Genomic DNA, 13742 nt, shown 5'->3' on the forward strand with positions numbered 1-13742 from the left:
GCTCGAGTTGGGAGGAGAGGATTTAAGAAGTGGCGAATGCCCAAGATTGTAGCCTTGAAGCGGTTCAGGGCTAGAGGATAATGTGCATGTCGTTGTTGAAGTTTTAAAGGTGGATACTTGCAATGACCTTGACAAGATGCGAATGGAGTTGGAAAAGATGCATACGAGAATGGCGATTCTCTAGCAAGCAATTGTAAATGGGAAAAGGGTTCTCATGCACATGGAGATCAAGGTTTTTGAGCCTAAACCATCTTAGGGCATATGAGATCCCAAAGCGGTCGAGAACTTATGGCAATTTGAGTTGTACTTCAAAGCTTCAAATCTCGTGGATGAAGAAGCAAAGGTGAGTACCACATCTTTGTTTCTCATTAATGATGTTATCTTGTGGTGGAGAAGAAAGGTTATTGATGCCGAGAAAGGTGAAAATTTGGTTGACACTTGAGAGGATTTTAAGCTCAAGTTGAAGTGTCATTTCTTTCCTGAAGATGTCGATTAACTAGATCAAAAGAAATTGCGTACATTGAAGCAAAAGGGGATGATTTGTGAGTACTTTCAGCTCTTTACTTATTCAATGTTAAAAATTTCTAATATGACCGAAGAGGATTGATTGTTTTCTTTTTTTATGGGCCTTCATCCATGGGCTAAACAAGAGTTGATGCTTAGGGACATGAAAACGGTTGCAATCTCTTTACCCACCATAAAGAAGTTGATGGACTTTGAGAGAATCCTATGAGAATGTCGCCACACCTATGGATAGATACGAGAACAATGAGAACCATAGGAAGAAGTTTTCTTGGAAAAAGGATTTTTGAGAAAGACAAAAGGAACCACAAAAATGGAGAAAAAAAACTACACAAAAAAAAATAATCTTAAAAATCGAAAGATTACATGTTTTATTTGTGAATGAGATCACTTGGTGAAGGATTATCCAAGTAAAAGAAGCTACTAAATGCTATTAAAATGGATGATGGAGTCGGGTAATCAGGTGAGGATCATCATGTTGAAGAAGTCAGTAAAGTCTAAACTAATCTTTCTTGTTAAACGATGGCAAGGTGAAAACTCTTGTTGATTCGGGAGTTGCGCACTATTAAGTTGTGAAGCCTAATCAACGTTTTACGCTAAGTCAGTACGCGGATCGAACATTGCGGTAAGGTCACCATGGGGGTTGGAAAGAGGGCGGAGCCCCCACCAGATCCATGATATATGGATTGTTGTTTCATTAAGGGTAGTTTAGGAATTTTACTTTTGTATTGCGATTGCCCTAGTTTTCTCTTTATATTTGGGGCACCGCTATTAGGGTTTATTATTCATTGCCAACAAGGATCATCAATTGTAGCTGATAGAGGTTAGAGAAGCGATTTCTCTTGTAAACTATTTCATCTTCATAGTGAATTACTTCAGCAGCAGAAGACCAAACGTAGTCTCACCTTGAGGAGAACCTATATAAATCTTGTGTATTTCTTCGTACTTGTTTTTCTCCTTCCGCGATTATTATTATTGCTCTTGATAATTAAGGATTAGGGCATCTAATTGTTCACACCCACAACTTCATCTAAGAGGAGAAAGCAAGATGATTGCCCTTAAGGTAGAAAGTGGGAGACAATCGAATAAAGATGTTAATTATGAAGCTAAAGGTGTGCTTGGGTGGCCAAGCATATTCGTGTCATCGGGAAGTGGGTTGGACTTATGAATTTTATTGTAACACATTTGGACGATTTCAATATAATCTTTAGGGGGGATTTGCCTAGTAAAAACAATGTTTTTGTGCAATTCTCAATATCTATCATTTTAAAAGACTTGTGCAAACAATGCAGCTCTTATCATCTTCATCTTGGCCGGTTCCATCACCAAAATTCCAGTCACACCCGTTTATGACGGGTAACTTCTTTGGGGCCTTTGCTCCACTGTTCATGGATTTAGGATTCCGAGTTCCCAGGTTGGGCAGAACCGATGCTTGTTCGGGTGGCTTTGGAAATGGTAAATCCCAAAAGTTTTTTACTTGTCATCTTATTCTGAGTTTTCTTGCTCTCCCATGCACGTGACCTGTCTCGATGGCCTCCTGGACACATTCCGGCGAATTCTCCCACGCATGGCTTTAAATTTCTCTTCCTTTCCGATGCCCGATGCCTCTTGACTTCCCTTCTCTCCCATTCATATTTCTATCCCAACTTCTGCACCCACGGCTGATGGTCCCTGCTCTTCCCTTCCCTTCCCTTCCCTTCGTCCTTCAGAAATTCCAGTTACAAAACAAGGATGGATTCCTTTGGGCTCATGACTAATGCAATTGCAGTAGTATTTGCATTTGTTCTTATGCTCCTCTCCTCTGTAAAAATAAAGTAAAATAATAAGGAGAGACAAGACCCAGGAACTATATAAAAAGTGAATAATAATCATCCTCCAGAAAATTCCTCTCGAGAATCTCCACCGCTTGACATGATTTTACTTTGTAAGAGTGTCTCAAAACACGAATCCTCTCGTTGACGGTCAACCTCTGAAGCTTGCCCCACACCTCTTCTTACTAAACAAGTTGAGAGACGGAGCAGATTTACTTCTTCCGAAACTCGTCTTCCCATGTCATTCCCCTTTTTTTATTCCTTGAGGTTTTCTCTTTTTGTTTCTTGTACTTGTTGAAAATTAGAGGCTCCTTTTCTATATTATCGCTGGGGTTTTCAAGGTTGGTTTCAAGTCAGGGGAACTTCGAACTTCGCAGCCTCCATTAGTTGAAAAGGGAAGGCGAGCGAAAGAGACGGATTTTGTTCCCGAATGCCCGTGCATTGCAGTCAACACTCCTTAATTGTTTATCAAGAAGTGCGTCCGGTGTTCGTTTATAGGGCTCTTTGCCGGGAACCTCATGTGGAAAAATCTTGCTCAATAACAAATACCATTAGCTAGCCAGAAAATTAAAATAGGGGTATCTCATACTCATGTGATCGCATGCCCTTCTTTCTGCTCATGATCTTCTCTTGTTTCCGCCATTTGATTCTGGGCAGTCAAACACCTCTCCTCAGATGGACAAGACAAACAGAGAATTAAAATCTGTGTGAAGGTAAGGGGAGAAGAATGTTAGATTAGATTGTGTCAGAGGCCTCTTGATTGGACATGGCCATTGATGTTCTTCTTCCAGTCTTGACCCGTCCTTTTGGCGTTGCACCAACACCCATTTCCTAATTCGGATGGAAAAGTAATCACAGTCATAGAAGCCGAACAGAGAAACCTCTACAGATAAAGTTCTCTAACTAGTTGCCGATAAAGTAAAGATTTAATGAGAACTAGGAGGTCGGAAACGAAATCTAGCAAGCAGAGAATGAAAGAACAAATGTGAGAGCTGGGAAGTTCTGGAGTGGAAGAGGAATGCTGGGCTTTGGGGGATCATCGATTGCAGAGGCTGAAATCGAGAGTTCCAACGTGCCAAATTGGCGTAACCCGGCGGAAGAGGAGACACTATTTGAACTATTTTAATTATTTCGGTCACATTTGACTTACTATAGTACTGTCATTTTAATATACGGAGAGGTTCTATATAGTTGACGATGATAAGAAAAGACCCATCTCCAGCTGTCTGCTACTCCTCCCATCAGCCCCATGGTCGGGGATCAGAAATCAGAATTGCAGGGGTAGAGGAACCTTGAGAGGGGTAGTAGAAGAGGAGTGAATCACAGTTACATACAGGCGTCCAGAAAAGAACGAGGAGGCTTATCATATGAATTCCTTTACAGTTTAAATATATTAAAGTAAGACTATTATTGTTGGCTCTGAACTTCGACCTCCCAAACCGCCCAATGGGGTTGGAGACGGGTAGGAGATGTCTGACTTGAAGTGACGGCCTTCCCTCTGAACAGACACGGATGAATAAATGGAGAGAGATGAAAGAAGCATACAAGAGATGCTTCTCAATGTAGAGAGATGAAAGAAACATTTTTTTCTCTTTTTTTTTTATTTTTTTTTATTTTTGATGCATTTGTTGGAAATTAAACGACACATGCAGCAGCAGTTCTATATAGATACAGAGAAGAATTTTTTTCCTCATCTTCCCTCAGTGACCGTCATTTCTGGGCTCTAAATTTCTTTACTAGCTCTAAATGTGGTAAAACCTTCCTGAAATGGATTTTTTCCCCTCTTCAACTCTCGCGGTTACATTCACCTAAAGGGTTGAGGAGAGACTGAGACTGCTCTTTGTCTACACCCGCTTCCGACGTTTTACAGTCAGAACTGCCATGTTTTTATCTTTCTTCTCTCCTCCTCTCACTGTTTCTCCTTCTGCTGCTGCTTCAGAATATTATTTTCCGTTCCCATATATCCAGGGGAATAAACTATTCTTAGCCTTTTCCCCCCTCTAAACCTCCCTCCTAGCAGAGCTCCAGCAACATGAATAACTGGCTCTCTTTCTCTCACTCTCCCAACCACAGTACTTCCCCTTTCCCTCACCATCAACATGCATCTCAAACCTCGCATTCCAGTAGAGAGTTGGTAACGGACAACAACCACCAACCCCTTCAAATCCAAGGTATCTTTTCGCCACTTTACATCCTTTTGTGGCTCTTTTCTTTGTCAATCCATGAAGTGAACAACCGTGTTTTGGTCCTCTATATGCAGACTGGAGCTTGATCGATTCTCAAAATGAGAACGATGTTCCGAAGGTGGCAGATTTCCTGGGAGTTGGAATACCGGACAACCCACCGGATTTTCCTGCATTCAACCAAATGGCCGGGAGTTACGCCGACTTCACAGGTTACACAATCCAGCCGGAGGAAGCGTCGGCCGCTGCTTCCGCCACGGAAGAGTACAATTGTCAAGGAAATGGAAGCAGCTTGCAGTCATTGACGCTTACCATGGGTAATAATAAAGGTCCCAGCGTGGAGGGGAGTGGTAACAACACGACTACAGTGGAGACAGCGGCTAAAAGGTCTGTGGATACATTCGGGCAGAGAACCTCGATATACCGTGGCGTGACCAGGTACTTCATCTCCTTGGTTTTTCCTGATCATATATCATCTAAAAAAGCATAGGATGATTCTATTATATATATCCAGTGCATGGATTGTGTATATGCATGCTCTCGAAATGGACATGAAATTACTGTAGTTTCCTTTTTGTTGGCTTTCAAAGATCATGATCATGTGTATAGAAAGTAGGAGAATAGTTATCGGGCTCTGGTTATTTTGGGATCAAAATAGGCATAGATGGACGGGGAGATACGAAGCTCATCTGTGGGATAATAGCTGTAGAAGAGAGGGGCAATCAAGGAAAGGGCGCCAAGGTATTATTTCGTCGATATTTACTAAGCTTTCCCTGCTTTCATCTTTAAAGTTTCTTCCTCATTAAAGGCTTGCCAGAGTAAAGTCGTTACTAACGGATATTGCTTCTCTTCCTGAACTGTTCTCACCTTCGCTCCTGCTTTCTCCACTCTACCTCTTCAAGTCTACTTGGGTGAGTCAAATCTGTTATGCCACAGGCCTTTACAGCACACTTCTTTTTAGCCCGTCAGTTTCGTAACGATCCTATGTCTTGTCTTAGGCGGATATGACAAAGAAGAGAAGGCAGCCAGGGCGTACGATTTGGCTGCACTTAAATATTGGGGCACCTCCACCACCACAAACTTTCCGGTGAGTTCAAAGGGTTGTTGTGGCAGAGAATATTGGGAATGGTTACCAGAAGAAAGTGATAGAGCTGATCACCATTAACCAAGATGATATCTAGTATGACTGGCCTTCCTCGAAAGCCCCGGCGATGAAGAAGTTGGGGGGAGGGGACGCAATTTGAATTATCTAATGCGAGTGTTTCTGTCTTCAGATCAGCAACTATGAGAAGGAACTCGAAGAAATGAAACACATGACCAGGCAAGAATGGGTTGCGTCACTCAGAAGGTAACTCAAATTCAAGTACTCCCGACTGTTTTCAGAACGAAATAGTGACTGCAGATATGAGTATCAGGCCTGACGGTACTGATCGCAGTCTCGTAAAAGAATCCCAGCCTCAACTAGTCCGATACTGTTTTAATCAGAAATTAAATAGGATCTGTTGAAATTTTCTCGATTATGACTGGCGATTCAATTTTCATCTACAACACAAAATCAGACTGACCTTGTTAATTTTTCTGCACTGATAAGATGCTCTCTCTGTGGCAATGTCGCAGAAAAAGCAGCGGCTTCTCGAGGGGTGCATCGATGTATAGGGGAGTCACCAGGTGAGGCTTAATTAGCCATTGCTTGGTTCTGTTTTGAGCAGGTTGCAGCTAACTTCATAGATTCAGAGTGCCTGAACAAACGATCCGTTATTTACAGGCATCATCAACAGGGAAGGTGGCAAGCTAGAATCGGAAGGGTTGCAGGCAACAAAGATCTTTATCTCGGCACTTTTAGTAAGTCGATTCGCTGGTGCTAAAAACTTTATCGATCGGCATAGTAAAACTTATCCTCGTCATCTAACTGGTAGCGATGCATTTCTGTGACTATAAAGGTACTGAAGAGGAAGCTGCAGAAGCTTACGATATTGCAGCTATAAAGTTCAGAGGTCTAAATGCTGTGACAAACTTCGATATGAGCCGTTATGATGTCAATGGCATCTTGGAGAGCAGCACTTTGCCCATCAAAGGAGGAGCCTCCAAGGCAATCGATTCAAGAAAGAGAGAAGATATAAAAACCGCGTCATCCTCCAGTTTCTTACAGGACTCTCTCCAATTATATGGGTACCACCATCACCCTTACTTGAAATACGAACAACAGCCGCCACCGCAGCAGCAGCAGCAGCAGGAGCAATCTCAGTTGCAATTCGACTCCCAGCTTCACCAAAGCTACTATTACAACGCCTTGCAACTTCGTTCAAACAGCGAGATCCCCCAGTTCCATCAGAATTACATTCATTCCCAGCCCCACCAGCCAATGGCCTTCGCCCACAACCTGATCGGAATAGGTCCATTCCCCATAGAGACCAACACCAGCTCGTCCAACACAAACACTAACGGCAGTTGTAGCTACAACAATGGAGGTAATCACTACGGTAATGCGTTTATGATGCAAGGAGAGTCGGGCATGATGATGGGCGGCGGAGGCGGCGCAGTCGGATTGAAGCTCGATAACGTGGATTCGAGTGATGTTGGAGTAGTCAAGGTTGATTACGATATGGATCCCGGAGGAGGATACTGTGACTGGCTGTCGACGGACTTGGTTCGAGGTCCCAACAACGGAATTTTTACGGTCTGGAATGATACATAGAAAATTTGTCAAACTGTTGAGAGGCAATTTTGCAAATTTTGTCGTTTTCGGTGTACTCCGGCGGGGCTAAGCAGGAATTCTCAAGAACTGCCAAATTCAGTTTTGAGTGAAACTGCCGCCGGAAAGCAAAATCCTCTATTTTCCGATGTAATCTAAACCTGTGGCGCACACAGTATATGGTGCCGCAAACAGTTCTAATTCGGTGCTGGAAAACCCTGCATTCAAACTGTTCCTCTGTTAGCAAATAGCAAAATCGTACCAACTCGAGGAACCTTAAGGGAAAGAGGACGGGTTTGTGGTGATCGACATAATTGAGGATCTACCTACCAGCAGAAAAATCGAATACAAAAATGAAATTTTTTGCTTCTTTACGAAGGCTGACAGCTAATGGGTAGTAAAAAGCGGGGAAAGAAGATTAGTATTTTATAATAGAAATCCACCTTCTTCGAACTTGAGCCAGCCACTCTGATTATCACATTATTGTGCTCCCACTTTCCCCCCTCTTTGAGCTTATCTTTGCCGACATCCAGCTACTCCCCTCCGTCAATCGACTTGGAGTGCTCCCATTCGAAGCAGACGCGGACGAGGATAAGGCCTTGAGAGTGCCGCGTCTGGTGATCGTAGGAACCGCGCGTTACGACGAAAGTGCACCCGCCCTTTGGCCAACCCGAAGATAAAAAGCTTCGGCACCTCAGCTATCGCACGGGAACTCCCCCTCTCTTCGACACGTATGCGCTGACTAATTTAGCCACGTGTACGGCACGCCGGTAATGACAGCGACGCATGGGAAAAGGAAAGGGCTGTCAGATGGGGCGGCTTAGGCTCATGTATCGTCTCTCTATTCCATTTATAACCCGGAAAGGGTCGCTCTATTCCATTTATAACCCGGACAGGTTCCCTAAAACAGTGCTGCGTAAATTGCCCTATTACGCCACTTTATATTGGCATTAAGCGTAATTTTTCTTGTCCTTTAAGTGGGTTTTTAAATGATTAGATTAGGGGTAATTGCGTAAAAAGGCCTTTGTTAGTAAATACGACGCGGAGACGTCTGATACGTGTTTCTAAAAGCAAGTCTCGATTTCCGTCGCCATTACAGACCGCTGCGGCCCTTTTTAAAAGACCCAGCTCATACCAAAACCTTTCAATTCCTCCCTGAAACTCCTCTACCTCCTGACGCTTAAACCCTCCCTGCCGAAATCTGACCGCTGTTCAGATCAGAAACGATAGGGATGTCGCAGAGGGAGAAGGAAGAGACCGAATTCAAGGTCCCGGAAGCCCTCAATCTATGTGTCAATAACTGCGGATTTCCGGGCAATCCGACTACCAAAAACATGTGCCAGAACTGCTACAAGGCTTCCGGAATCTTGACCGCTCCTTCTTGCTCCACTCACGAGAAACACAGACTTGCCCCGATCCGGTCTTCCGAGAGGTCCATTACGCTGCCGGCGGTGGCTAGCGGAGAGCGGTCCAACAGAACGATCGATTCTCGGACGGAGATCCGGCAGGTGAACCGTTGCTCCAGTTGCAGAAAGAAGGTCGGACTGATCGGGTTCCGCTGCCGATGCGGGGATCTGTTCTGTGGCGTACATCGGTACTCGGATCGACACGTATGTAGCTTCGATTATGAGGCGGCTGCGAGGGACGCGATCGCTCGGGAAAATCCGGTGGTTAAAGCGGCCAAGATCGTCAAGCTTTGACCGGTGAAGGAGAATGATCACGGAGGAACGAAGAAAAAAAAAAAAACGCCGATATTTTGAGGAAAGGGAATCTGTAGCATCAGCTATGAGGTTTGTGAACGGATGGGAAAAACAAAAATTGTCAGATTCCCGAAGAGAGGAAGATTAAAAATAAAATGTTGAATTATGTTGAAATATTAGTGAAATTCTCTCTTAGTTGACAGCGTGTAACAAACACTTCTTCCCTGATTATCTTCTTCGTGTTCTCATCCGATCTTAGAAACAACGAATCTGGAATCGGGAGCTTCGATTTTTCACCTGTGCCGGTCGTCGGTGAAACCGTTCAGTGAATTTATGAGTTTTTTTAAAAGTTAAAAAGTTGTAGCCCGTAATATATCTGAGCCGTCCGATCGTGTCAGTCGGGCAAATGGTCATATTATATTTAAATTTTCTAATTGTAGTGGTATTTTTGGCTGATGCTTAGCTTTGTTTTGTTCTTATCCGGTTTAAATGAGAAATTCTGTAATCAGTGGACAGATGCCACGTCGTAGCTTTTGGTGATGGAGGAGGATTGAGAGCGACGTCAATCATGTACTGACAGAGCATTCCATTTCTTACTTGCTCGGAGGATATCGAAATGGGATTGGGGGGGTTGAGGTGGCAGCCGAGCAAAGATTGCCGGGGAGAGGGTCTTTCCTTCCGAAATATAGGTGGAAGATGATATGCCGCGGAAGCCGACGAAGAAGAGCTCTTTTGTCTTTCCGGTCGCTTTAGAAGGGGGAAGACGCATCAAGGGAAATGTGGTGGAGTGGCTGGCGCCTCTGTCACGCATGACGCTCCACAGCTCCAGTGCACGCGAAGTCACCAGACTCTAGATTTGCTTTTTCACCGTAATGACTGAAATTTGAATATTGAAAAGGAAGGGATTCTTTGTCATCGTGTGGGGGGACGGATTTCGCTCGAACTTTTCCATCTAAAAATCTGAAATGGTCGTGGCCACTGATTCAACTTGAATCCTCTTGACCTGGGCGATAGAGGCATTAAAGGAATTTTGTCAAAGTCTGAGTGGAAGAAATCAACTTTGACAGGGCTTGACTAACGAGTAAAAATTATTCCGCTTCTTGTTCCAACTTTCGCTCAAGATCTCTTTTAGGCTGTGTTTGGACACAGAAAGTAATGAACAAAAAGAGAAAAGTAAGAAGCCAATAACATCATGGGCTATTTATTGGATATGTTGTGGACCTTAGATTCAAAATCTGAAGTCCGGTTGGTCCTCCCATATGGATAGACGTTTGTCTGTGGGCCATTAATGGGTTATTTATTGGATATGTTGTGGACCTTAGATTCAAAATCTGAAGTCCGGTTGGTCCTCCCATATGGATAGACGTTTGTCTGTGGGCCATTAATGGGTTTCCTCCGATTCTTTCCGGAGTCCACATGGAGCCCGAATCACATAAATGGGGGTCCAAACTTTTCCTTGCAGTATATCTTTTACAACAAAAGTGCCGAAGGAATTTTCCCAGGGCCAATGCCTCGAACCTAAAATTAGAATCGAACTCCAATCCAAAAATTTTAACCAAGTTTGAGCCCAAACTCAAGCCGGGTTTGAGTTCCTACTTACATTTAAAATTTTAAAAATAAAAAATTATCAAAAAAAATAAATAAAATATTGTGATAACAATTTTACACTCCTGAATCAACCCCCAAAAACGTGCTAAAAACTCATGTAGGTTTTCTCCTAGCTTTGTATGAAACATGATGTGAACAACATAATATAATTTATGTAGTTTCTTTGTACATGAGTACAATTTGATATATGTGTTCCATATCTGTTTGATAATCTCAAGGTAAACCACATTATTGGCCACATGCATCTCCATGCAATTTATGAGTCAGCTAATCACAAATATATCATTTTTCAACCACTTAATATATGAGTTGCCCTCCTCATCAATAGGTGGAGTTGGCTTGGTTAGATGTCTTAAGAGGTCTCGTGTAATGACAAACTTCTTAACCAATTGTGACCAACTCAGGTAATTGGACAACCCTCTCAAGGGTATAGTGATAATTTTGAGAAGATCACTCTTACTTTCCATATGATCTTTTGCTATCAAGAATAAATCAGAGTTGTGCATTTCTTTTACAATAAGAAGCCGAGGCTTAATAACTGAATTTGAAGAAGAGGGAAAAATAAGACTTAGCAAGTCAATAAACCAAGTCTTATATGAATAAGTAAAACACCTTGAACCAAGTCAAGAGAGGGAGAACCAAAGCAAACCAAATGAGTTGAACTTATGAGAACCAATACAAATGTTTGTTAACCCAAACATAATTTTGGTATTAATCAACTAATCATGCTCTAAATATGGATACCTAAGTTGGCCGAGATCAATTAGGTAAGCCACTTTCTTAATTAAGAAAGAATATCCAATCAATATATCAAATCATGAAGGATCTTCCTCCAAATCAGTCGCTTCCAAAAATAAAAAAAGAAACTTTCCTTTAGAGTCTTAGATGCCATTTCACCAAAAAATCTCTATCTTAACTTGCCTTAAATTAATTTAGGCAAGGAAAAATAAAAATAAGGTGACATTATACTAAATTTCAAGAGATCTCAATCAACTTAAGAGGAACTTCTAAAGAAGGAACCTTCTTTTTATAACTCATGTGCAAATTAATCATTCAATTCCAGCCTTTACTTTCCCTTTTTTTCCTTGAACATTAAGAAAAGTAAATCCAGAACCAATCTCACCTTAGAAGACTTCCAATGTCAGAAAGAACATCATGTATCTTCCTCAAAGAAAATAAAATGTTTCTTGTGTCAATTCAAATATCTTCACAAGTTTAAAAAACTCTTGAACCATCATATCGACAACAACCTTCAATCTCAACAAATTTCAATGCATGTAATAACATTTAGTTTTTCAAACATAAAAACACTTTGGAACCAACAATGGAATAACACGGCTTCATTCAAAAAATAAAGAACCAGAATTCCACAAGCTGTATCAAACTAACAACAAATCTCTTTTTCCGAATACAACATAGATTGAACACATCAAAATCAACTAGGCTGAAGCTAATATGTAAGGTGCGGTAGATCTAATTTTTCTGAGAAAATCATGCTTAATAAACATCCATCTTTTCGAGATATACACCATCATTCATCTCAAGGGAAAATAGAGAAGAACAATTATCTTTGTGTGCCAAAAAGATTCAAAACCAAAATTTGTTCAACAACTCCACTCTACTAAGATGATTGGTAAAAAACATGATCAACCAGCATCATAACTTCTGGAACCTAAACCTAATGCTTTGATACTATGTTAGATTTAGGATCTCATGTTATTTGTAGTAAACATACTAGATTAAGAAAGAAGAGACTACCAAGACAGAGAGACAAAGAAGGGATGCACAAGTGGAAGGAGAAGAAGAAGGAGAGAATACAAGAGGTCGGCCATGAGAGAGAGAGAAGAGGGAAGCAGGATTAGGTTCAATGATCCCTAATCCTCCCCCTCAATATGTATTTATAATATTGAACATCTTAAGAATTATATCTATGCCCTTTTACCCCTAAGAATGGAGGAAAGGGACAAGAAATAAAGATATTTTACATCATTACCACTATTCTCGGGTTACATCTTTCAACAACTCAAACATGCTCGGAAGGGAAGGTGTAGTTGTATTTAAACACAAAAGGTCCACATTACTTTAGCAATGTGGGACTAAAGGAAAAGGACGAAGGAAGGGAGAGGGAAAAAAGGGAGGGGAGGCACTGTGCGTGCCTTTCAACTTTTAAAAACTCTTAATATTCCCCACCATTTTTAATTTTTGAAAATTGACACATGATTAGATAGGTTCGATCAATCATTACACTATAGCTTTTGATAACAAATGACTTTCAGACTTGAACCTTTATCTTGTTGGTATTTTGTCATCCACATCGGTCCTAAGTGAACGAATGTTGAACTTGAACTTTATGTATGGGTTTTAAGAATACCAAACAACTAAGTATTAATTTTGCATGTGAGTTACATTGAGGTAGCATGTTATGGCCATGCTCAGGTATCTCGTCTTGTGAGTGCCTTTTAGAGAACTAGCCTTACTTCTTTGTTAGATTGTGGCCTCACTGTAACTTTATACCTTGCTATAATAGCCTCGATATCATTAAGGTTAAATACACTAACCTCATACCTGGTGCAGTTGAGCACCTACTTCATAGAGATGGGACATGACTTGAATTCACATTAATTTGGTGCTCTTAGTTGTCTCTCATTTAGCTTATTTTTCACATTGAACCTTCATTTTGGAATTTTCAATTAGGATAGGTTGGGTTGCTACTGTGAGTGACTCAAGGAATAAGCTTTAATCCTATCCCCCTCGAAGCATACTATATTTATCCTCTCGATAAGCCCTTGGTTAGATGATCTACCAAGTTTTCCACTGATTTAACTCAAGGTTACAACATCACTAGATGTGAGCTTCCTTAAAATTTTATGTCAAAGCTCAATATTCCTATATGAATTTGAATTATGATCTTTGCTTTTAATTTTTATTAAAATCACTTGATTATCACAATTAATTAAGATAGTTGGAATTACCATATCAATCATGGGAATGTCTGATAATAGACCCCTAGGCCATTCAGCTTCTCCATCAACCAACTATAAGGCTAGCATTTTAGCCACCATAGTATATCTAGTAATTGAGGTTTTCTTGGAAGATTTTTATGTGACTACCCCACCATAGTATAAATACAAAACCACTAGTGGTTTTAGTATTATCATAATAAAAAATCCAGTTAACGACATTTGTATCCTTCCAGTACAGTAGGAAATCCATAATAGTTTCATAA

The 13742-nt window shown here is 41.3% G+C and overlaps 2 protein-coding genes across 2 annotated transcripts; both read left to right on the top strand.

Annotated features, from left to right (window-relative positions):
* The first annotated feature begins 4365 nt into the window (after positions 1–4365).
* LOC137937442 (AP2-like ethylene-responsive transcription factor PLT2) lies at positions 4366–7211 on the top strand. Its single transcript, XM_068782503.1, has 9 exons — positions 4366–4504; positions 4594–4954; positions 5175–5257; positions 5419–5427; positions 5515–5603; positions 5791–5864; positions 6134–6184; positions 6282–6358; positions 6457–7211. The coding sequence occupies exons 1-9, from the start codon at positions 4366–4368 to the stop codon at positions 7209–7211; spliced, it is 1638 nt and encodes a 545-aa protein (XP_068638604.1).
* Positions 7212–8312: 1101 nt separating this feature from the next.
* Positions 8313–9370, top strand: LOC137936687 (zinc finger A20 and AN1 domain-containing stress-associated protein 11-like). Its single transcript, XM_068781514.1, has one exon. It carries the CDS (start codon positions 8441–8443, stop codon positions 8906–8908), a length of 468 nt encoding a protein of 155 aa, XP_068637615.1. The 5' UTR covers positions 8313–8440; the 3' UTR covers positions 8909–9370.
* The last annotated feature ends 4372 nt before the right edge of the window (positions 9371–13742 follow it).

The sequence above is a fragment of the Aristolochia californica genome, unplaced genomic scaffold (assembly GCF_029961685.1).
Source record: "Aristolochia californica isolate CCGP_79_NKW_82.1479 unplaced genomic scaffold, dmAriCali1.0.hap1 SCAF_7, whole genome shotgun sequence".
NCBI lineage: Eukaryota > Viridiplantae > Streptophyta > Magnoliopsida > Piperales > Aristolochiaceae > Aristolochia > Aristolochia californica.